We start from the raw sequence: 23,125 nt of genomic DNA, 5'->3' as shown, positions 1-23,125 counted from the left end.
ATTTTGACATTGGGGAGATTGAATGTATTGTAGTTCCTGAGGCACCTGTGCACACACAATTGACTGGACTTGTAAACATAGATGTGATGTGATACGATGAACATCATCTATGCTGCTACACTGTAAAAGGTGGCTTGAGGAGAAAGTGAATGTAGCCTAAGATGCATGCTTGTATGCAACAGTCTTTCTGGCCTACTGTCTTTGGCGCATGCTCGTCCTCCGATGTCGCTTGTCTTTTGGTTTGTCTATGGCGCTGGTATTGCTACTACTGTTGCTATTATGGTCTTTCCTGGTCTATTGTGTTTGGTGCATGCTCGTTCTCTGGTCTATATTCGGTGGTTGCGTATCCTCTGGTCTATCTACGGTGACGGTAAGTGGTAAGTATCTTCTTCTGGTTGCAATAATATAAAACGTCTTTGAACGTTTGTATCATTGCTTCCTTTCTCATGATAATGCATTCATGATGTTTTCTTTGTTGCATTTTTCTTCTTCTTTTGTTGGTTGTGTTGCTTTACATCCGATTATTACCATGCATGTTGCTCATGTATGCATTTTTGTTGCAACAACAACGAGCTGTTTTGAACGTCTCTGATGTTGTATTTGTTATACTTTTCTTTGAGTACTCACTTTGTGTGAGTATCCGTTTTTTGCCTACCTACTATTACTATACTCCTATAGTAATATGTTCTTTTCTTTTCTTTTATTATTATTATATGTTTCTTTGAAGCATACCTTTTTTTACGTTGTGTGGATGTGCCTATCCCTGAAGCTCAACAAGACTTTATCCGAGACTAGGAGGTAGATAGGCCGCCTCCACTTGGTTATCTCTACTTACTTTAGTGATGATTGAGGGTCTCAACGCCTGAATCTAAAGCTAGGTGATGTAAGTAAGGCATGCTCTAGCACCTGGGGAAAGTTTGATGATAGCTGCGGTTATATTGCTATTATAGCGGCGCTTAAAATTTTGCCTCACATCAAAACAGGGGGGAAACCCTCGCAAAATTTTTTTTAGGTCAGCGAAGTATTCAAGCAATCTGATTGGCTAAGAGGTTGAAGCAGCGAAGGGTTACAACTAGTTGATTTCCTATTGATCTGTCATATATCATGCTATAGTTTTTATAATAAACGGGTATTTACATAGATACAGTTTAGGTTCTTTCTTTAAAAGTAAGATAAGATGTAATTATTTGATCTGGCGTCTATCACACAGTTTTATGCGAGGTGTAATGCAATAGCCACATAAAAGCAGCCGTATTGAAAGCCGGAATTCATTAATTACCATTCTTTCAAATCCATGCTGCTATTTGAATTTACTCAAATGTGCATCGAAATACCATTTAAACATACTAAAGTAATGATACATCCTTATCTCGCACATCGTGTGAATGGATCACTTCTGATCACAGCGTATTCAATCACACTCCTGATGGTCGTAATAAGTGATGCTATCTTTATCCAAATGAAATCAAATCAATAACAAGCAGCATATTCAAATATGACAACTATGTCTTGATGCCATAGTTTCACAATACTCTAGAGAAAGGGGTTCTACACTTGAATAACAAACATCACACCTCAAACTATCAAGGTTACATTAAACCATGCTATGACGATAGCTCACCCAAGCCCATCAAGGTTATTAGTCAAGTCGACCCTTATGGCCATTGCTCTTGCATTGATTACCACTTTAAATCAAATATCAAAAGCCTTTGCCAGACATCGCAATAGCAGCACCTATTGCTCTCTATCATCGCTAATCTTGCAAGCTAATTGCAAATGTATAAATACTTTTTTTTTCTACTCAATTCCAGGACCTTGAGTTCATTTTATACGCAATTAAAATACAGTTGATTTCTATTGTATTTTACTATTGCTTTATTTTTTTTTTGTGAAATCCATTACACCTGATTTCACTGCAAATGCATCGGAAGAGTGTAACTCTTTGGCAAATTTAGCTGTTTTGACTGTAGCAAGTGCGATATGATCCCTTTCTCAAAAAATTGCTGCTTTCGTTGGGAACTTTCAACATTTCTCAGTCAGATCATGCTGCTTTGCAAAATTGAAGGATTGGGCTCTACAGTTACCATTTTCGATCTGGATCAGGTACTTAATCTATATCATATATAAGCATTTACGTCCATTTGGGTTTTGACTGAAGCAATGCTGCCTGACTACACTATACAAGGTGCTATTGCTTTTCTAAATATAAGGACATCAAGGCATGTATGCACTTGGAAGCTATACCTGTCAACATTCAGGAATGAGGCAACTAATAATTGAACAATTGCATCCTCAGCTCATGAAGTTCTGAGTGTATCTCTTTAGAATCTTGCAATTGCGCCCACCTTTTTGAAAGAATAATAAGAGTCCTGTTTATTTATGAATTTGCTGTGAATTGTGCGAAAGCGTGTATGTTGTGAGTGTTGCTGTTCGATTTTTAGTTGTGAATGGAAAGGTGCGCTATTATTCTTTTTTTTTTTTTTTTACATGATATTACAGTCGTCTTGTGAGCCATTCTTTTTCTTTGATTTTGTTTCAACATGTTTCCCCTGTAGACGTTGAATAGCTCGCTTATCCCCGTGTTCTGCAGCCTTTTTATACCATTCCATAGCCTCGGCTGGATTCTTCGCAATGCCAATGCCTACTTCAGTGAAATAACCAACAGCATATTCAGCTTTGGGAAGCTCCTTCTCAGCAGCACGTCTCGCCCATAAATATGCATCTTCATCAGATTGTGGTAACACTTGAGGCGATCCAACTAGATACCAAGCAGTCAAAGCAAAGCAAGCTTCACGATAACCTTGCTGAGCTGCAATGGTGTAAAAATGAATCGACATGGCGGGATCAGGGTTGCATTCAAGTTTTCCATATTCGTAGCATTCGCCTAATCGAAAAGCGGAAGGTGCATAACCAAGCTCTGCTGCTTGAACGTACAATGATACGGCGTAGGGCAAATCGACAAACACAACATTGGGTATACCTTTCTCATGTAACAAAGCGAGTTCATGTATAGCATGTGGGTATTCGCTTGTAGCTGCTTCTGCTGATCTCTTCAACCATTTGACTCCATCTCGAGGATTTTTTGATATCCCAAGTTCTCCATTTACGTCTGCCACTCCTAATCTATACATTGAGCCAGGGTGATTGAGAGTAGCTGCTTTTCTATATATAGAATTATATAATGGTCAATGGTTTGAATCTTTTGCTAGAAAAAAAGGAGATGCTTTCTTTCTTACTTGTAAAACTGCACTGCTTTGGAATAGTCTCTTCTACAACCCAAGCCATCCTCATAACACTTGGCAGCACTATAAATAGCTAATAAATATACCAAGACATTTACCAAGCAAATGTTAACCTTACCGATAAGCGGCATCAGCGTGGTGATGCTTTGTTGCTTGCACAAACAATGGGAATGCCTTGTCAAATTCGTTCTTTCCCTTCTTACTCAATAGACCCGAAGCAAACAGGTTTCCAAGGTAATACTGTGATTCAGCATGACCACGAGCAGCCAACTGCTTCAATAGCTTTTCTGCCTCAGCCAAGTATTCCCAGCGAGTTTCATCATCGTCTTGAATTGGTTTAGCAGCTTCTACCATGAAAATAGCAAAATCACACTGAATATCGGGGCTATTTGTCTTTTTAGCGTTCTCTCTGTACATGTTGATGGTCTGAGCATAGGATAATAGTGAAGCCTTTGTGCCAGGCTTTAGATGAGAGTGATCTAATAGTTGATCTCCATTGATAGACAAGTTGGCAACTGAACTTGTACGAGTGCCTGGTGGTGTTTTCGACCCTTCATTTGGAGGCAAAGGACTTGATTGACGATTAATGGATAATGAGGGTGCAGAGTTGTTTGTAGCAGAATAATGAAATTGATTTTGACGAGGAGGAGGCTGCATCATTTGCTGGTTATAATGAGTTGGCATAGGCGAACCTAAACCTTCCAAATGTTTTGGAGGTGGAGGCGGAGGTGTATTTCGTACCATTTGTGGATGTGGTTGGGCCATTTTTTGATTTTTTTTCTTGCAATGTAAAGAAAAGAAAAGAGAGAAAGAAGGAAAGAGGAACCAAATAAATTATTATTATTAGTAGTAGGGGTGCTTGAGAAGGAGAAATGAGGTCTATTTTTCAATATGAACAAAAAAAGGGTGCTACAACGAGATTGATTTTTCGTACCTGTTTGGTACCAAAAATAGATGCCCGATGCTCTTATTTTTAAATAGAAGGCCTATTAAATTACGCATTGGATCATGTAGTGAATGGCGAGACTTCAACTAGTGAGGTTGAAATTTCATTAGCACCGTGTACCTTGATTGAAAAAAAACGTCATCATGTCATAACTCTAATGTTTACATCCGTATAGCTTTTAACAAGAAAAAGAAATCAGATTTTAACTGTGATTGAAAGAAGATTCTTCCCTATCCAAAGTTGCACCAACATATCATTCGGGTAAATCAGATTCACCGGCCAATTACAATGGAATCAAAGATTGAGTGGCCCTGCCATCAGTTTGAGGATACATGTCCATTTGGTCGCCCAATGACAAATGTCAAAATTATCACTTATCTTCAAGGGATGCAGCAGCTGATTGACTTCAATTGCGATCAAAACACCACCCCAAATATAAATATTGGTTCCTGGTCGCTAGGCAATTTGCTGCTAGGTCATTGGTTGCTATGCCTCTGTTGTAACAATTAGATTTAGTTACTAGGCAACTTATTGTCCCTAGGCTACAAATGCCATTCTGCTGATCTACCTTGGTGATCTACAGATGCAATGTAGCATCTTCCAAAAGATAGAAGGAAGATGGCGATTACATACAGCGGAGATGAACGTCATTGATACCCAAATGTTGCATTTGGTGTCAGATTCTCTTGACTTCATCCTTGCTCTTCTTGCTCATTCTCTTCGTAATCTAAGCTTCCAGCTAATAATAGTTTACCCATCATAAAAGGCTATAATTTGCTCGGCGTATTCCTTACCCATCATTTATAAGCATGACGTTTTTTTCAGGGATCAAAAATAATGCCATAAACAACATATTCAAGATGGTGGTCGCACAATTCAAAACGTCAATGTGTACACGATTCTTGATCCATGGCGTATGATGCTCCGTCTACTTCATTTGCTTAATTGAGGATTTAGTGAAAAATAAGGATCCGGATAAAATTTCACACTTTTTGGCAGCAAATGTTTGAAGATGTGCTTGATTCAAAATTGCACATTTACTTTTTTCCTTTATCGCCCGTCATCGGACTGATCCAAACAACGTCCTTTTACTATTGATTGCTTATTCAAGAAGTTCGCTATGCATAAATTGACATCAACTGCTCTTTTGCAGAGACATGTTCCCAACAGGGATTCTTAAGCATATACCAAATAGTGTGAGTAATTGCTTACATTTAGCCCAAACAAACTTTTGATCCAAAATCGACGGCCATTCAAAAATGAACCCATGCACTTTGCCTACACACAGCATGAAAGAGGGAGGAGACCGATAAAAGAGACGCCACGAGTCGTTGAGGCATTAAATGAAGATTTCTCCATCTGACTAAACAATTTACATGATAACGCATCTATTTACAAAACGTATAGCCGTAGATCCTTTGCTCGATATCTCGGGTAGCTCATTCTAGTGATGGCATTGCTTGGATCAGAGCGATTTGCCCAAAGCATGAATTTCTGGGAAAATATCAAATCAGAAAAGGGCATGATGGTTCGATCTATCAAATTTAAAAAGAACATTCGCCTTCTGTTTTTCTTTTTTTTTTTTTTTTTTTTTTTTTTTTTTTTTTTTCTTTTTTATCTCGCTTGAACTATTTGCTCTGGTTCGGGGACATTGGAGCGGGCCATGGTGAGTCTGCTTTTCTATTTTGATCCGCTACATTTGAGTGTCTCAGCCAGGATTTCTATATAAATCCGAACTTATCCGAAGCGTTCTGTATAAAAAGGTTGACACACGTTCAGTGCGCCTTTTTTTCTCTCTTCTTTTTATTCTTTTAAATATCTCTTTTCTTTCTCTTGGCAGCCTTTCTTTTTATCCTTTAAAAAAATGAATGTATCCACATCAACACCATATGAGTTTGGCCACCTTCATCAAACATCAAGCCAGCCTCAACCACAACAACCACAGCAACCATCAGAGCAACTGCCACAATCACAAAATCGCATTTTTGATTCAGTAGATCAAGCTGTGACCCGATCCGATGCCGTCGTTGTGAACAACCAGGCAGCTTCTCCTCCTGATTTACTGCACGATTCTGAAGAAGATGACGAGGATTCATTGTCTACACCCTCTATTTCTTTATCGCCAAAGCAGGGATTTTTGTCGACTAACACAAGGGATCATAAAAATAGATCATATTCTCATGGTGATGCTGTTCGTCCCTTTTTAGCACTCCATCATCGCAGAAAGTCAGTGCCTCATCGATCGCCTTCCATCGTGGGCGACGCTCTCCAAGCATCGCTTCTAGATAAAAGCGTCGTGTTTCAATTAAATGTGCAACAGCCTCACACATCTGATTCATCATTAAAATCACCTAATACCACGGAATCAGCACCGACACATCATGATGAAAGCGGTTATACAGCCAATCAATCATGTCCAGATTGCGGAGATGCATGTGACATAAAGTGCACATCCAAGGTCATCTGTGGTCAATCATTGTTGTCTGCTCTGCGCAAAAGAGTTGCTTATGCTCGTAGTCTAAAGCAGGAGGATGAGCTACCAGCAAAGCACCCTCGTATGTCCCGTCGTAAGCGTACTCGCACCGCAAGTATCATTGAAATTCCCAGATCAGCTCATCGTCGCACTAGCACCTCATCTGATCAGAGTGCTGGTAGTTCAAATGGTGCTACGGAGCAATCCTCTGCCATGTTCTCTCCTCATCGACCTTCAGATCAACAATTCTGTTATCAACAGCAACACCAGCAGCCACCCTATCCACATCCCAATGAAGAAGACGGCGTATACGAAGAAGGAGATCAACATCAAGTGAAACGTGTAAAAAAATCGAATACAGCTCGTCGTCAATCATCCACTGCTCATGGTCAATCATCTGGTCGCCCTTCTCGAGTCAAAGGCCCCTGTCAAGCCTGTCAAGAAGCATCCGATGGCTGTATGCGTAAGGCATTCAACTGGCCCTTCCCTGCTAGCCAGATCTTCAACGATAAAGGAAAACCTTTTGTCTATCTCTGCAACAAATGTGGCCTTCGGTAATGTTTATTGTGTACATGTTTAGAATCATAACAAATAGTTAATCCTGAATGTGTATATATATATATATATATAGATACAACAAGAGCGGTGGATGTGTTTGCCGCAATTGTCGTTGGGTCTTTTGTAAAGAAGAAAAGCGCAAGGCCTTGCAACACATTGATGCTATGCGTCGCAAGCGTCCTGACGGCGAAGTTGATCCCAATGAAGACATTGAGCATTTTGTCTGTAGCCCTAAATACTGGACGTGTGGTAAGCCTTGGAAGGTTGGATGGGTGTTGGATAACGTGGACGAAGACGATGAAGAGTCTTCCAACGTAGCTACTTCTCCTACTCCATCCCATGCATCCTAAACAAGCTCAAAGAAAAAGACGCACTTATTCCCTTTATTCCACCCAGCAAAAGAAACAGAAAAAAAAAAGCACATGCATCCTATCCCTCTTTTCGATAGCACATTTCCCATTCTCATTGTACCTTTACCTTTGTTTTTTCGTTTGTGTTATATATACATATCTCTCTTTCTTGTACATAAACCAGATTTCATGAAAAATACCATTCCACTTGTTCCATGATGAGTAAACATTTCGTTCTGTTTCCCCCCCCCCCCCAAAAATGTGTATTCAACGTTTTGCATGTTCATCTGAGCAACTCCGCATAGATTTACGACATGATTTTTCATCTGATTGCGAGCAAGTGAGTGTCAATAAAAGACAAGCTCCGCATATTTGACAAAGAGGTACATGGAGCAACAGCGCCTTACGATATGTAGCGTCATGCCTATTTAGCGTGCAAATTGTACATCAATCAAACTTGAAAAGGTGATTAGAAACTTCCATGATTAGATATCAAATGAAAGATCAGGATGGGATGTCCTAACCATAGAGCCAATCCTAATCCATCGCGTAGATCTGGATCAAGAACAAATACAGCAAACCAGATGGTATGTTTTGATGTCATGATTTGTAAATGTAGCCCAGATCGAGGTTGCTTCGATTAGGGTATATCTGAGAAGAAGCAGGGCTTGCCGGAGATAGTATTAAAAAGGGTAGAGGTTTGATCCACCTTTTTTCAATAGACGTCGCTGTCAAACTATTGAATTGGTGATCTGTCTGTGAGATACATACGAAAACTACAAATTGTCCTTTCCTTTCATCTGCATAGTCTACACCTGACGCTTATCATTCGGTGAACAGTTCATTTGTGGATGTATTGAATTAGGATTCAGATGATGATAATGAGGAGGAATGCACAAATGGCTCCAATGCTAGAACAGGACAATGTCCACGCCATAAATAAGAAAGTGATCGCTTATGATCATATATCAATAAGCTATATACCTCCTCAATTACATTTATAAACGTGTTGGTTACCTAGATCATAGAAAACATGGAGTCTAGCAACGCTATAAATTTCAACAGAGCACATCACGATGAGGTCCACTCATGCTCGTCTAGTAAGAGCATACATGTCGATAGCGTATTACAGATGTTGGTTGGGTTTTGGTATAGCCAAATGTCTAATAAAGACACTGATTTACTTCATATTTCATGTTTATATGACATGATGAAGGATGTATCCACAATCTCGTAAATGCTGCAGTCCAAGATAACTTTATGTGAAGCCACTAAAGAAAGGCCGCATGAACGTGCTTCGTCAGCAGCAAGCTACATAGTCAACCACGTTTAAAAAATCCCCGGTGAAAGCCTTCTAGAGCAACAAGATTGGGATATACAAAAAATGCAGTATAGCAGATTGCTCATGTGCCTGTACGTCGAGGACGAAACCAAGGATGGCAAAGAGTCTGCAAACCGGGAAAATGAACCCAGAGCACATCCCATTACTAGACTCGTCAAGAAATTAGCTACATGTAATACTGAGAGTAACACAAAACCAAACCATTTAATAGTTCAGTTGTACCTGTCGTTCAAATGCCCACACAAAAAGTAAACCTTGCTGTACTTTACCCATCAATTTATTATTTGTGCACCATCATTTTACTTTGGTACCCCTTGCTGTCCCCTTTTTTCGACTTTCTTTTTCTCGTCTGATTCTTTACATTTCCTCTTTCTTTCTCTCTTATTACATCCCTTTGTTCATATACCAGCAGTCGTATCCTATACCATGACAACAGTAGCCCCGTTAGCACCTGAAGTCATCGACCGTCTCAAGATCCTTCAAAACCAAGACCGCCCTGTGTCTGTCGATGAGATTCTCGTTGCTGCCAATCTGAACCATTTAACGCAACAGCAACCAAGCAAATCGACATCCACAGTAGCTACCAAGAAGCCATCTTCTTTGATGGTCATTGGTAACCTGGAGAAGTCAGTCTCCACGAGCACCTTGGCCGAACGTAGAAGATTACCACTCAATCCCGAGAAATTGAAACTTTACAGCCAGATCACCAGCAATAATTCAACTCAACAAGATAGCCAAATCCTGAGGCGATTGGAAGAACAAAATGCAAAGTTACCAACTCAAGTAAGTGTATCGTTTTTGTACTACTGTTTAGACAAGGTCCTCATTGTCATTTGTTTGTGTTAACAGTACTCTGAAGAGTACATGGTAGCTCATTTGGAAAGACAGAATGCTCTTTTGAACGCTGATCCCAAGTCTGTCTGTATCGAATCCAATCGATTGCAAGCTGATTTCGATACAATTCGAAATCTTGTCAGCGATGCAACATTCTCACCCACCAGAGAAGATTACGAACAATCCATCCAAGCCATGTTAGCAAAGGCACCTCTTACGGAGACTGATAGTGTCGACGATTGGGATTTCTGGCAAGAAGTGGTGCGTGATTTTCCTACTGCTGTAGCTAAATTGCCTCACCTTTTGGCTGCTAAACTTCGCTGTGGTGGCATCCCCCATCGTATTCGTGGTGTGATTTGGCAGGCAATGGCACAATCCAGCTCATTGAATCTGGAGACGCTATACACTCGTCTATCTGAAGAAAGCGAACAGTCTTCCTACGAAAGAGTCATCCAAAGAGATCTATCTCGAACATTCCCTCAATTAGACATGTTCAAGGATGATGGCGGTGAAGGACAACTGGCCATGGGTCGTCTACTGAAAGCATACAGTCTTTACGATGCACACGTCGGTTACTGTCAGGGACTTGCATTTCTTGTAGGGCCTCTATTAATGACGGTGAGTGCTCATGTGTACATTCTAATCTACTAAGCTGACAAGATGCCTTTAGATGCCAGAGAATCAAGCGTTTTGTGTATTCGTCAGGTGAGTTTCTTGGTCCATGTAATACCCTCTCATTAGTGTCTAATGTAAAGTGATGTATAGACTCATGGAGACTTATGAAATGCGCACCATGTTCACCTTGAACATGGAGGGGTTGCATCTTCGTTTGCATCAATTTGGAGTACTGCTGTCTCAGCTCTGTCCTCGCTTGGACGCTCACTTGAACAAACACTCTATTCACACAGCCATGTATGCATCCCAATGGTACCTGACTCTATTTGCGTATTCCTTCCCTATTTCTCTGGTGCTACGAATCTATGATTTGGTCTTTGCAGAGGGTGCTGTCGAGACCATCACTCGAGTCGCTGTGGCCATCATGCAAAAGAACGAAGATACACTACTGGCCATTGATGATTTTGAGCAGCTCATGCTGTATCTTAGCTCACGCAAGCTATACCACGTTGCATATCAATCCGACCCTGAGGCTGTCATGGAGGACACAATGGCATTGAGTGCTGTGATCACCAAGCAAAAGATGGACAATATCTCGGAAGCCTATTATCGTGAAATTGAACAAGAGAAAACTCGTGCACAGCAAGTCTTGGCCATTCGCTTTGGAGGCTGGGGAAACAAAGCCCCTACCTCGCCTACGAGTACCACCAAAAAGAATAAGAGAGATTCTTGGTTTTCTTGGGGCAATGCTTCTGCTGCTGCTGCATCACATGCATCTGTCGACGGTACTCCTAGTTCAGAAAAGAGCGAGCCATCTTCATTGACATCCAGCCAAACAGACATCCAACAAGCACATCAGCAACAAGATCGCACCATCCCAATGTTACACGAGCAAATTGAAGATCTGGTTACTGCCCTATCTCAACTGCAAAAGGAGAACACGCGATTATCAGAGGACATCATGGCTCGACAGATGAAGGAAATGGATTTACTGACTGAGCGCAATAATCTCTTGCAAAAGAACTCTTCGCTGGAGAGAAAGATGAACCAAGTATCAGATCAGGATCAGCCAAGCCCTGTTGAATCAGTTGACGGAGACACTATGGACATGGCAGAAGTAGACAAGCTACAGTCATTACAGAAACAAGCTGAATTTAGGGGTTTTGTTGACTCGCTGAAACTGAGTGGTGACTTTGGTACCCTCATTGCTGGCGCGTTGACGGTCCAAGAACAACAAACATTGCCCTCTGTTGTGGAAGAACAAGAACGACCAGAACAACGCCAGGGAGAGAAACCTCATGCCGACAGTAACGGAACCGGTTTCGACGAAGTTACATCAGAACTGGTCGCTATTAAACTGGCTAATTTTGAAATGGGTCTCAAGTATCAGAGTCTCTGTCAAGAGAACGAGCAATTGAAGCGAGATCTGAAAGCTACCACCGAAGGTCAGACCGCTCTTGTCAACAAGATCATGTCACTCCAGACTACCATTGAATCCATGCAGATTGATCACGAGCAAATCTTGCAGGAGAGAGACGATTTAGTGCAGGAGAATGAAGAGTTGACGCAAAAGACATTGGCAACCAAAAAGACATGTGCTGATCTGCAACTGGAGAAACTATCCCTGGACGACGATTGTCAGCGCCTGCAAGATAAAGTCAAAGAGTTGGAAGATCAACGCAGAGAATATTTGATGCCTCGAGGCTCATTTACAGAGGAGGTCTTTGCCGCCCACAAGACCCTATTTGGATCAAAGCCTGAAGCTCCTCCAATGAGTCGTCGTCATACTGTCCAAGCAATCAACAGTACTGGATCTCTAGACGACTCAAATGACAATACGTATCAGAAAAAGTACATTGAAAGTGATTTACGTTGCAGAGAGCTGGAGAAGCTACTAGCCGAAACCAAGTTTAGATTGGTCGAGTATGAAGCAGCGGCTAATAACAACGGTGGTACCACTACATCGCCTCGAGGATCATTGCAGCAAACCAGAAGACCTACATCTCTGCAACAAACAAAGAGAAGCTCACTGTCTATGCTCGTCAAAGTGAACAGCAACAGCAGCACAAGTGGCCCTCATTCTCCTCCATATACCGATTCAAGAGAATCCACTGAAAGTCATCGCTCCTCTACATCTTCTTGCAGTCAACAGCAAAAAAGATCCAGTGTGTACTCGAGATTCTTGAACGCCCTGGGCACCGGTCCATTACCTGAGGAAGAATCTCCAGAAATGACGGAAGAACTTCGAAACTAATGTTTACAAATACAGATATACAACAGCAACTTTTAGTTATACCAATATCTTTCTCTTCATAAAGAACAAGACAATATCAAGCAATAGCCAGCAAGTCATGTGCGTAAAAGTGTGTGTGTATCATGTACAGACAGCATTGACATGCAATGCCGTAATTTGAAATAACATAAAATTGACGTTCGTCGACAACATTATAAATATACGCTCCAGTGTTTGCGTTTTCATCCCTTTTCTCTTAAACATCTACCCTATTTTTGTGAACACTCTAAAATGGCTATTGATTCAATCATTGATTCTGACAATAAATTTGCCAAGGAGACTAGAGATGGATTAGCTTACTTGAAGAATTTAACGGCCAACCTGGAAAATTGGACTCTCACCGAAGAGCAAGATAACGTGAAGCTTTACAGTAAAAAGTTAGACGATCCTAATGCTCCTCCTCTTGTCCGTGGTGATACGGTTCTATCTGATCTTCCTCCTGGCTGCACTCCATTTGAGGTAGCAACTGTTGCAACTTTACCTGGTTGTAGAAAAATTTGTAACGTTGAAATGGATCCCAAATAGCCGCATTTATTTTAGACACTAAAACATGGCCAATTATTAGGGGACGATCGATTTGACCAAGCTAAAATGGAGGAGTATTATACCAGATTTGAGGCTCTGTTCTGGGTTAAACACAAGGCACCGTGGCCCATCAGGTAAACATACGTCAATATCGTATTCTTATAATGATACTAACGCACAAAAAATTTCTAAAGCCCTCGTGATTTTGTCGGTACAACGATCCGCGATATTGATCCTAATGTATGCTATACTTCCATGATCTCAGTACAAGATGATCGAATTCCCGATACACCCAGAACAGTTCGTGGCAAAATCCTTATATCTGGCTGGAAAGTGGATCAACAGGGTAACAATATTGGCATCACCTACGTAAATCAAGTTGACTTGGCAGGCTATATTCCTGCAGCATTTTTGAGAAAGTTGCTGCTCCAGATTCCCTTGTGTGCTGGCAAAGTTCGAAACTATATTCGCGAATTTGGGTTTGTTCCTAGCCTAAAACTTGTTTCAAACAAGGTCGAGTTCAAGGGAGAGGACTTTGACCACGACAATAGAGCATACACTGTCCAATTGAGCGGCGATGCTCGTGATCACGAAGTTGCTCAGATCACTTGTTCCTCGAAGATGTATCCTGAAGGTGTTTCTGTTGTATTGACCGGTGGAAAGGGTGATATCAAGCAAGAGACAGACGCCAACGAAAACCCTTGCATTACTTTGAAGAACCTGGTTGGAGATGTCAAAATAGTTATCACTAAAGCCAAGTAATCCTGATTGATTCGATTATCACACTGGCATTTGAAGTGTATATATTTACAATAAATAAAGAAGCAAACTCATTCCTCTGATTTCTCACCCTATTTGTTCGTATATTGCATTCGTGTGTTAGATTATAGTGATTAAACACATCAGTTTGTGTATCTCTATCAGTGCGCTCACTCGACTCCAAACGTCTAATGGCATAAACAGCCTTTTGCTCTGGTTATTACCAAGACCTTCACTCAACGCAGAATCAAGAAAAATGGCCAAAGCCCTCCATGAACAGACTGTAGCTGTGGATATGACCCTTCTACTATGTTGCACCACATCTGTATTAAAGAGAACAATTCATATACAGACAAACAGCATATGACTATTACCACCTTCTACTCAAAATCACGCAAATCGCAGCAAAATTTGGACCCATTTGAGTCGTGTTTTCTCGTGTTAGACACCGTTTTAGACCGCCAGAATGGCACCAAACAATTACTCTCTTCTAGTACTTACTTTCTGACACCTTTGCTCAACTTTTTTGGGATTGTCAAAAATCGACCAAAAACCATGAATGATACCTCATGATTTTCATCAAAAATCAAATGATTGCGTTTTTCACCTTGAAAACGAAACTTCTACTATAGCATATATTAGATCAAAATGTTGCTACAGATCCAGGGTATCCCCTAAAACTTCCTTTGTGAAACCTTAAGATGTAAAATCTTGACATTTTGGCCAAAAATCTCATTTCACTTTTTCAACCATTGCTCTATAAGCTTCTCCAAAACACTTGTGTTAAATGGCACCATTGGGTGCGTCTTAAAAAGTACTTCAAGACAGCATAAGGAAGTATGGAGCGACCATTGCAATTTGTATAGTCGAATCTGGAAAAATAGTTCAATCAAGTCGAAAATCAGATAAAAACTGACGAATGGGGGGCAAAAAAAACAACAAGCGATGCTTAAAATATTTTGGCGGATGGCTAGGATGAAAATGCCGCTCTATGCAGATAATTGACGTTTTTGAAGCCAATAAAAAAGAAATGGCGAATTCGAGGATACAGTAGTTTTGCCTTACTATCCTAATTCACTCTTGTTACGTATTTTCATAATCGAAAAACTGTATCATTGCGAGTTTCGATTCCAAATGCGAGTTCTAATGCAGGGCATTTCAGTAAATGTATCAAATCAGTGAATTGCAGGGTAGGGCAAGATTTTCATTGAACATTAGCAAGAGCAAACAGCTAACCGGGCAATGTGCAATGTTGGCAGTATCATATAACCCTGGTGACAAATTCTTGGTTTCATGCAGCATATGAAGTGAGACATTTAATATATCAAATTAGGCTGGTTCAGTATGCATCACTTTAGTCTTATTTAGTTGAGCTCATAAAATCATCTCGATATCGAACTAACTCACATTTTCGTTCCATAATGAGAACTATGTTGAGGCATTTTATTCAGCATGAAATTTGCGAGACAATTGCAGCATTCAATGCCAATCACCCAAACATTTGGTAACTCAACTCCACGCATTTGAAATAATCTGATTCATGTGTACCTCAATTGCAGGTTGTAATTATTTGAAAAATATAGACTTTGTCATTGAGATTGTTCTCCAGATGTGAAGTTTCTAAAATTTCGGCCATTTGTTTGATTATGTTTCATGTAATCATCATGTTGAATGACACATCACACGCTAGGAAATAGCGTTTGATCTTTTATGGGGGGGGGGGTACTCACGATACATCGTCGGAAAAAATATCAAGATTTACTAAGAAACCTATTAAAATTTTAAGCTTTTACTTTACTAAAACAAGTAGATCGAGATATAGCGGCATGGAGTAATGAAAGATATCGAGATTTTGTGTAAGTATACATGTTTTAGTACCGCCAGCAACATGCAAGACACATCTACTTCTTATCTCCACTTTGTTTTGGCTATAATAAAAAAAAAAAAAAAACTTTTATTTGATGCATTCGGTACAAGGTATACATGTTACACATTCTTGTATTTTGAGACGAGCTAAATGTCCGCCTCAAGTAAATAAAGAGGTTGATTCGATAAAAGGGGTATGAAATAGGCGCTCTACAGTGTTTTAGAGTTGATTTCATTGATCTTTAGTAGAGCGCTTAAAAAGTACGCCCCGTGCTTTTCAACTAAACGCATGTAGCGCATTTATCACAGCAAGCACGCAAGCATCTCGATGGATGCAACATTCTCAATGCTGGTGAAACCTAACAATTTCGGGCGAAATAATTTTTTATAAATTCAAATCGATCAATCATTATTTAGGATAGCGTGAAACGTTGTGGCGATATATTTTGAAAAAAAGCTAATATTATATTTTGACATTATTAAGATTATATTTACAAGGCAAGACCAATAAAGGAAAGTAAGAGGAAGGTTGAGTGCGAGAGAGGTGTTATAGAGATGTAAAAGTTGGGGCACAACATGAGGGAGGATATGTGGGATTTCTTGTGCTTTTTCTCAAGGCGGTGATAGGAAGGAGGATATATGGATACGTCTATAGTTTGGTTTGCTATTGCTACTACTACTGCTCCCACTATCAGTAGTTGTAAGCAAAGAAGCTGACGCAGAAGCTGAAGAAGATTGCTGCCTTTTCTCAGCATCTTTATCATGTCCCTCATTGTCGTTTTTACTGTCTATAGCACGATGATGATCAACTATTGCACTATTGGAATAAGTTCGATCAACAACATGACGTATCCTCCTACCTTTTCTTATGGAGATTTTGATACCCTGTTGAGCAAAAGATTGAGATATGGGTGTTGAGTCTTGAAGCAAGGAAATTAGTTCTTTCAATATTCTATTTCGACGTCCCTTTTTCCATTTTAAATACCTGTCATGCCAGGAAAGTTTTTGGCGGAATATACTGTAAAAGGCTTTGACAAGACATCGTCAGACACTTCTGTGCTCATTGTGAGAGGGTCCCTAAAGAGAGGCAGCATTTCGTAAATTAAAATGACCCACAGAAACATATATTCAGATCGTTACCCTGCGGATAAATTTATAAACATAAAGTTCAGGCAGAAGGTCCCTTCAATACGAACGGATAAATCTTGAAATATGAAAAAGATGCCAGGCTCATTATTGTGATCTGTCAGTTGGTAGGCATTTGACACAACAGCACCCATCAGTGATCTGGTTGGCGCAGGATCTTGAAATGAAAGCAATGTGCCAATCGTTGGTTTTGAATCAGTCGCAGGGGAGGCTAATTTGGTTGTTAATTTGTAAGGCTATTTATCAAATTCGCCGTGTTCTCTCCATTTACCAGATGTCGGTGCTGCAGACGATGGATTATAGACTTGGCCCCTAGGTTCTTTGCCGTCTTCTGAGTAGAGATCGCATTGGACAACAAACAGAGAAATGTTGCTATCATCGTCACTACATGTATCCAGGATTAATGCCTTGTGCTCTCGAGTGACATGTACTGCATATTTACTGTGCATTTTGCAATGTGCCATCTGGTCGTTCAATAAACAGTTGTAGAATAGGTGGAGGATCAATGGGTCGTCTGTCTTTCTCACCAAATCCACAGCATCTTGCTCGAACTGGGTTTTGGACCATAACTATTTTTGGTATATCGAGGCAGTAGAGGAGAACATATAGAGTGGAGAATAAGTTATCACATATTGGATCATCTCGATTTGCAGCCATACTTAATCTGTATTTTTTGCTCTTTTGACTTGGACGTCCTAATCCTAGAGGGGGTGGAATCAAGGAGGAGGAGGACATTATGATTTGGATTTTATTATATTTTGTCTTTCGTAAAAGCTTATTCTTTCTCAGAAAATGTATAATATATAAAAAGAAGCAAGAGGTGTATTCTAGAAAATGTAAATGGAGTATAAAAGAAGAAAGAAGACTTTGATACGGCTTTAGCACTAAAGTTCTTTTATATACTGCAATAAACATGGTCACTTTTTTTTTTCACATTTCATTTTAGTGGAAATTTGAATATGGGAATTGTAACACACTTTATTTAAGAAAAAAGGTAGAAAAATTCAAAAAGGTGAGATTTTCACCCTAATTTGGACTCGATTTATTAACAGCTTAAAGCTTATTTTCTAGGCTTCTGGATTCCTTCAATTTTTGAACACTCTTGATAACATCCTCCAATGGGATGGTTTGGCCCTTGGCTTTGGTGCCAACATCATCTCTGTTACGGACATTGACTGAGCGTGTGGTCATCTCCACTTCACCAACAACGAAAATGAAATTGTATTGAGCAATTTCAGCATTTCTGATCTTCTTGTTAAGGGTATTGTCGGACAAATCAGCATCAGCGAAAATACCAAGAGCAACTAATTTGTCAACAATCTCCTTTGCATAATCCTTGAAGGCAGCAGCAACAGGGATGACTTGAACTTGACGAGGAGACAACCAGAAGGGAAACTTACCAGCGAAATGTTCAATAACAATACCCATCATACGCTCAACGGAACCGAGAATAGCACGATGGATGATTACAGGACGAGCCATGGCATCTTCAGAACCATCAGTACGGTATTCCAACTTGAAACGTTCAGGCAATTGGAAATCGAGTTGAATAGTGGCACATTGATGCTTACGACCGAGGGCATCAGAGATGGTAATATCCACCTTGGGACCGTAGAAGGCGCCATCTCCAGGATCGACCTCCCAGGAAGTACCCTTTTCCTTGGTAAAGCGATTCAATGAATCTTCCAACATCTGTTAGGGTCAACATTATGTCATTAGTTACATCATTGTTCTTCTGAATCGTTCTGATTTATTCGGTTTTGTTCTGTTACCTTTTCAGCATTGTCCCAAACGCTGAGTTCGCCAATGTAGTTCTCGGGACGAGTAGAAAGCTTCAAATGGAAATCGAAGCCAAAGATGCCGTAAACCTCGTTCAAAAAGTCGAAACAACCAGCCATCTCTTCCTCAATCTGGATTATAATTTAATATAAAATAACCTCTTTTGTGGCTTCATTTATCACTTACTTGATCTGTGCGACAGAAGATATGAGCATCATCTTGTTGGAAACGACGGACACGAGTCAAACCAGAAAGAGCACCAGAGAATTCGTTACGATGAAGCACGCCGAAATCAGCAAAACGAACAGGGAGATCACGATAACTTCTCTCCTTGTGTCCAAACATCAAACAGTGACCAGGACAGTTCATGGGCTTCAAGGCGAATTCCTCCTTGTCAACTTCAAAGCAGAACATGTTTTCCTTGTACTTTTGAGCATGACCAGATTGATTCCAGAGCTTCAGGTTGAACATGTTGGGAGTGATGACTTCAGTGAAGCCTCTGTGTTGGTATTCATCCTTAATCAAGTTCATCAGAGCATTGTACACACGAGCACCATGGGGAAGCATAAAGGCAGAGCCAGGAGACAATTCATGGAAGAAGAAGAGCTCTTGCTCCTTACCAATCTTACGATGATCACGTCTAGCAGCCTCCTCAATGAACTTTTTGTATTCAGTCATGAGCTTCTTGTCAGGGAAAGAGATACCATAGATACGTTGAAGAGAGTCGTTCTTGGCATCACCCAAAAAGTAGGAAGCAGAGTTCTTGGTGATAGTGAAAGCCTTGACACGGCCAGTGTGAGGAACGTGAGGACCTCTACACAAATCAATCAAGGGACCACATCTGTAGACAGTGGTGGAGGTGCCGTCGGGAATCTTGTCGTTGATGATATGGACCTTGTAAGGGTTGTGCTTGAACATTTCCAAGATATCCTCCTTGGAGATGACAAGACGCTCAAAGTTTTGCTTGTCCTTGGCAACTTGACTGACCAATTTTTCGAGGTTGGCATAATCCTGTTGACTTACAACACTATAGCGATATCCCTGCATCAGTACAAACCACACATCAGGCATTTCCTCTCCGCTAAATCTTACCGATTTTCAACACCCATTTCATAGTAGAAACCGCCTTCCTTCAAAGGAGGACCAATACAAAGGTTACAGCCGTAATGACGTTCACAGGCCTCACCCAACATGTGGGCAGAAGAGTGCCAAAAGACCATCTTACCCTCATCATTTTCAAAGTCCAATAATTCCAACTTACAAGAACCCTCAAGAGGACGAGTCAAATCCCAAAGCTCGCCGTCCACCTTGGAGATGACAGTGCGCTCGGCAAGAGACTTGGCAATACCAAGAGCAATTGATAAGGGAGTGGTCTCCCAAGAGGTACCTTCCTTTTGAGTGCCATCAGGCAAAGTAATGGTGATAGGTTCACGAGGCTTTTCTAAAATTGCATGAATAAATGGACAATGCACGGATCTACGTGGTAAATTTATATTTACGAGCAATTTCGGCGTCGGCAGCAGCCTTTAACTTGTCAAACATGTCGATACGATGTTGGAGAAATTCGGGAGTAGGAGTAATCTGTTGTACTGATGTTTAGTCGTCTTATTCAAACCAGGGCACATTTCAGTGAAATCTCGCGGTGAAAAAAAAAGGTGGATTTACCTCAAGAGGATAAGCGCTAGTATTAGCATCCTTGGCTTTGGGAGCCTTGGGAGCCTTGGGCTTCTTCTCAACCTGGGGCTTTGTATCGGCAGGAGCTGACATTTTGTTGATATTATGGAGGGAAAGAAATTCAAGAAGGAGTTTTGTTATTTTATACGAAAAAAATATTTTGGGCATTCACAAGCCACCGCCATCAGTTTGTGCAGCAATTGTAGCTCATCAATGTTCCAAATGTAACGCAGCATGACAAAGTCGGTAGACTTTGCTGCGTCTTTTGTCATAATAATGAGTCATGATGTATCCAGCTTGTTCCATGCGTCGTGCTTTATTATTAGTATAGTGAAATATGTATGTAGTGAAATGATACAGGTACATGTTGATTGCCCTATTCAATCTGCTTTCTTGGCCCGAACTGTCAAAAAAAGAGCAAAAAAATTAGTAACCCAAACTATGTCAGCGATTTAATGTTAGTTGTACCATCATTGCGAATGGGAATTTTGAGACCCTGCTTAGCAAATACTTTCGATAGCTCTGTTGACTCTATATGATATGAAGAAAAAAAAATGAATTGTGTGAATATCAATGTGAACCATCTTCTTTGTTGCTCTTGTTACACACCTGTCATTCCTGGAAACTGAGAAGATTTGAAATTGCACAGTCAGTAAACGGCCACATCTTTTCATGCAAGATAGCATCTCTACCTTTTTAGCGGAATATACAGTGAAAGGATCCGAAAATACTTGGGCAATGATCTTGGACTTGGCGTCAGGTTGGAAATCAGAACTACAATAGTGCGTTAGCTTATACATTGACCATTGCAACTGCATGTCAACCCACCTAATCAACTTGATTAGACTGAATCTCAATGTATACTGTCCCTCTGTACGAATGCTCAAATCAGGAAATGCGAAATAAAGGCCCTGTTCGCCTTGGGGATTCTTCAATAGGCTGGGTGAGCTCACCAGTGATCCCATCAAGACACGAGTGCATTTGGGCGGGTTAGATATAATGTTTCTTTCTTGTGTTCTATCAGCAGACCATAATGTTACATGTAAAACAAAGAATGGCGTTTGTAGAGATCTACGTTTGACCATCAACAACCTAATCGTCGTGAGAGCCTTTCCCAAACTTACTGAAGATCCACCCAGGTTTCCTGTCCTTCCTGCTTCACAATGAGCTGCACGATAGGCGGTGGGTCAATGGGTCTACGATCTTTCTCTCCAAAACCACACATACGAGCATGCAATGGTTGCTGACAAACGACTAGTTCGTACGTGCTATATGTAGAGCCTTAATAAAGCAGAAAGTATACAAAAATACACCTCTTTACCGTCTCTCTCGTTCCTCGTATCCAATGGATCCACAAGACGATGACGAAGCAGCAGCAGCAACAGTAGTACTGGGGCCAGCATTGCCACCAGCATGAGGATTGTTGCTGTAGGGCGTCTGCTGCTGGTTCATGCTGTAATCGTACTCTTCGTGCTCATATTTCATATTAGAAGAAGAGATGGTCATATTGAAGAAGAGGAAGAAAAAGAAAAGAAGAATACATAATTTAGCGGGGAAAGGGAAAAGATTTTAATACAGGAGATATATCGGGATAACGTTCGGTGCTAATTTAATCATGCTGAGCATTGGTCGATTCATAGTTGTCGTTGATGCTGCTATCTGCTCCAACTACAATGCTGCACATCTGATAATGGCAGATCAAAAAAGTCAGGTTCATAAGTATTGTGGCTGTAAGCATTCTATCATCATATTAAGCATGCAATGTTGGAAGGTTATACAATGCATTCGATGGCCGTTTTTTTTTCCCTTGGTGTATCTGTGTTGGTATGTATTTATAGTAATTCGTTTCGCAAGCAATTGCCCTAGCTAATAGTTGAATGCTGTAACATTTGTAACAGCGGAGAGCAATTACATAGAGCCTTGCTTCTGATTATCATCTGTTAGTGAATTATTTCTAGTTTGAAATGTTGTACAATTGCATGAAAGTGTATTAGTCAATACGAGGATTTATGTTTCGGATGGCTCTCTACCTTTGCTTCGCTTCGGTGAGAAGCAACCTGTACAGCGGCAGCTCGCGCTATCGATTGCCCTTGCATATCTCATCAAAAAACTGCTACTTTCATTTTGATCTTCCACTGACACATGAAAACCCTTCATTTTATCTGTGGATCTGATTCTTATGTGATACTCTACTTCCATATACACGTAGCTACTTCATATAAGGGCAAGTAGCATGCTGGTATTTCCCCTTTTTAGTCCTTACTATCCCCGGTACAGCAAAACCTGAGCGCGTTTGGGCTGCATTTTCTTGCGTTCAAGGCCGTTTTAGATGGTCAGAATAGCACCAAACAATTGCTCTCATCTGGTAGTTGCTTATGGCCACTATTGCTCAACTTTTTGGGGACCAAAAAAGCATGGTCAAAATTCGACCAAAAAGCATGAGGTACCCCCTCATGGTTTTCATCGAAAATCAAACGATCGCGTTTTTGACCTTGATAATGAAGACTTTTACTATGGTATGTATTGAATCAAAATGTTTCTATCGATCTAACATAGCTCCTGAAACCATCTTTGTGGGACTTTGATATGTAAAATTTCGACTTTTTGGACAGAAAACTCTTTTCGTATTTTCGTAAATTGCTCAATAGGTTTATTCAAAATACCTATCTTAATTGGTACCATTGGATGCGTCTTGAAAAGTACTCCAAAGATGCATTAAGGAG

The 23,125-nt window shown here is 40.5% G+C and overlaps 7 protein-coding genes across 7 annotated transcripts; 3 read left to right on the top strand and 4 right to left on the bottom strand.

Moving 5' to 3' along the window:
* Positions 1-2,483: 2,483 nt before the first annotated feature.
* On the bottom strand, positions 2,484-3,986 carry ATC70_006009 (uncharacterized protein; the record flags this gene model as incomplete). Its single annotated transcript, XM_064825291.1, has 3 exons — positions 2,484-3,162; positions 3,237-3,305; positions 3,361-3,986. 3 exons carry the CDS (start codon positions 3,984-3,986, stop codon positions 2,484-2,486), a joined length of 1,374 nt encoding a protein of 457 aa, XP_064680668.1.
* A 2,066-nt stretch (positions 3,987-6,052) lies between these two features.
* ATC70_006008 (Cellulase domain-containing protein) lies at positions 6,053-7,569 on the top strand (the record flags this gene model as incomplete). Its single annotated transcript, XM_064825290.1, has 2 exons — positions 6,053-7,215; positions 7,293-7,569. 2 exons carry the CDS (start codon positions 6,053-6,055, stop codon positions 7,567-7,569), a joined length of 1,440 nt encoding a protein of 479 aa, XP_064680667.1.
* Positions 7,570-9,337: 1,768 nt separating this feature from the next.
* Positions 9,338-12,614, top strand: ypt1_2 (ras GTPase; the record flags this gene model as incomplete). The annotated part of the gene is made up of 4 exons (XM_064825289.1): positions 9,338-9,694; positions 9,761-10,363; positions 10,416-10,450; positions 10,511-12,614. The coding sequence occupies 4 exons, from the start codon at positions 9,338-9,340 to the stop codon at positions 12,612-12,614; spliced, it is 3,099 nt and encodes a 1,032-aa protein (XP_064680666.1).
* A 270-nt stretch (positions 12,615-12,884) lies between these two features.
* ATC70_006006 (uncharacterized protein) lies at positions 12,885-13,940 on the top strand (the record flags this gene model as incomplete). Its single annotated transcript, XM_064825288.1, has 3 exons — positions 12,885-13,152; positions 13,219-13,312; positions 13,373-13,940. The coding sequence occupies 3 exons, from the start codon at positions 12,885-12,887 to the stop codon at positions 13,938-13,940; spliced, it is 930 nt and encodes a 309-aa protein (XP_064680665.1).
* Positions 13,941-16,415: 2,475 nt separating this feature from the next.
* Positions 16,416-17,516, bottom strand: ATC70_006005 (uncharacterized protein; the record flags this gene model as incomplete). Its single annotated transcript, XM_064825287.1, has 6 exons — positions 16,416-16,612; positions 16,664-16,723; positions 16,789-16,880; positions 16,944-17,160; positions 17,221-17,333; positions 17,392-17,516. The coding sequence occupies 6 exons, from the start codon at positions 17,514-17,516 to the stop codon at positions 16,416-16,418; spliced, it is 804 nt and encodes a 267-aa protein (XP_064680664.1).
* Positions 17,517-18,002: 486 nt separating this feature from the next.
* ATG18_2 (autophagy protein) lies at positions 18,003-20,495 on the bottom strand (the record flags this gene model as incomplete). Its single annotated transcript, XM_064825286.1, has 6 exons — positions 18,003-18,641; positions 18,722-18,859; positions 18,915-19,755; positions 19,821-20,169; positions 20,228-20,309; positions 20,394-20,495. 6 exons carry the CDS (start codon positions 20,493-20,495, stop codon positions 18,003-18,005), a joined length of 2,151 nt encoding a protein of 716 aa, XP_064680663.1.
* Positions 20,496-21,003: 508 nt separating this feature from the next.
* Positions 21,004-21,908, bottom strand: ATC70_006003 (uncharacterized protein; the record flags this gene model as incomplete). The annotated part of the gene is made up of 5 exons (XM_064825285.1): positions 21,004-21,027; positions 21,095-21,176; positions 21,231-21,473; positions 21,527-21,670; positions 21,724-21,908. The coding sequence occupies 5 exons, from the start codon at positions 21,906-21,908 to the stop codon at positions 21,004-21,006; spliced, it is 678 nt and encodes a 225-aa protein (XP_064680662.1).
* Between the last annotated feature and the right edge of the window lie 1,217 nt (positions 21,909-23,125).

The sequence above is a fragment of the Mucor velutinosus genome (genome assembly GCF_035048745.1).
Source record: "Mucor velutinosus strain NIH1002 chromosome Unknown tig00001544, whole genome shotgun sequence".
NCBI lineage: Eukaryota > Fungi > Mucoromycota > Mucoromycetes > Mucorales > Mucoraceae > Mucor > Mucor velutinosus.
This window is presented reverse-complemented; position numbering and strand designations above follow the sequence as displayed.